Below are 1,104 nucleotides of genomic sequence, written 5' to 3' on the forward strand. Positions count from 1 at the left end.
TTGTTCTGAATGATTGATAGAAGGACGACGAACATAATGATGATGAATATTGCCTTGATTTGCATCATATCGTCCTTTCAGAACCATTTCCTCTTCACCATCAGGCAACATAGCATACATGTAATAATATGAACCAGAGTACCAATAAGATGAATCAGAATCAAAGGTAACATCAAATCGATCAACAGTGATACAGAGATAATGAGTCCAATCAGTATTGGAAGGATGCGTGTGACCTGATTGAACTTCATAAATGAGTTCATCATTAGATGTATCACGAATTCGGAAGAATTCAGTTTGAGGAATGGTCTTGTAAGATCGCACAATCTTGTAATAGGTACCAACACACTCAGTGAAAGCAAGATTAATGGTGGCATGAACTGAAACGGCTTCTATATGAGCTGTTACCTGATAGGTAGTTAATGGAGATGCCACATTCGATCTTCCAGAGATGATACAACTAGTGGAATCAATACTTACACCATCAGGAAGAGCAGGTGAGATTGAACAACCAGAATATCCAAATGAGCTGGGAGAAATGTTGACTTCATCATAGTATCTCAAATAGGAATACTGTGTCTCAGGATAATCGATTACAGTTGGTACAGGACGATTACAGATAAGGAACTGAAGTTCATATAGAGCAATAGGCCGAACTTGTGATGATTCAGCCGTCAACTTTAAGAAACGATACTCTGGAATGGCAGTCACCATATCCCATTGTTTCCATTCACTTGCAGTATAAATGGCTCCAGATATAGAAGCCACCATCTCCCAATTCGATGAAGTGAGCATAGCTCCTTCTAGAGTGAATACACTAGGTCCTTGTATGCTATATGTATATGGCCAGATTCGGAAAGAGTTGAAGATGGATTTAAGAGATCCCGTGAATTCAAATGTGATTGAACCTGGAGGATAATAACTCTGAGCAGCAGAGTTTCTGGTCCATGATAGAGCATTTCCAGGATTAAAGAATCCAGTATTAGCAATAGCAGAGACATCATAATAAACGAAGCAATTGTTGGTTGAACTCATTCCAGCCAATAGAGATAAGAATCCATTGAATTGAATGATCTCTTCATGATTTGAATCTGTGAAATGGAC

The 1,104-nt window shown here is 38.6% G+C and overlaps 1 protein-coding gene across 1 annotated transcript; it reads right to left on the minus strand.

Moving 5' to 3' along the window:
* JH06_5703 (hypothetical protein) lies at positions 1 to 1,035 on the minus strand (the record flags this gene model as incomplete). Its single annotated transcript, XM_014669185.1, has 1 exon — positions 1 to 1,035. A coding segment is annotated over one exon (1,035 nt), but the record flags the coding sequence as incomplete, so codon positions are not given.
* Positions 1,036 to 1,104: the final 69 nt, after the last annotated feature.

The sequence above is a fragment of the Blastocystis sp. subtype 4 genome (assembly GCF_000743755.1).
Source record: "Blastocystis sp. subtype 4 strain WR1 chromosome Unknown seqid_0953, whole genome shotgun sequence".
NCBI lineage: Eukaryota > Bigyra > Opalinata > Blastocystidae > Blastocystis > Blastocystis sp. subtype 4.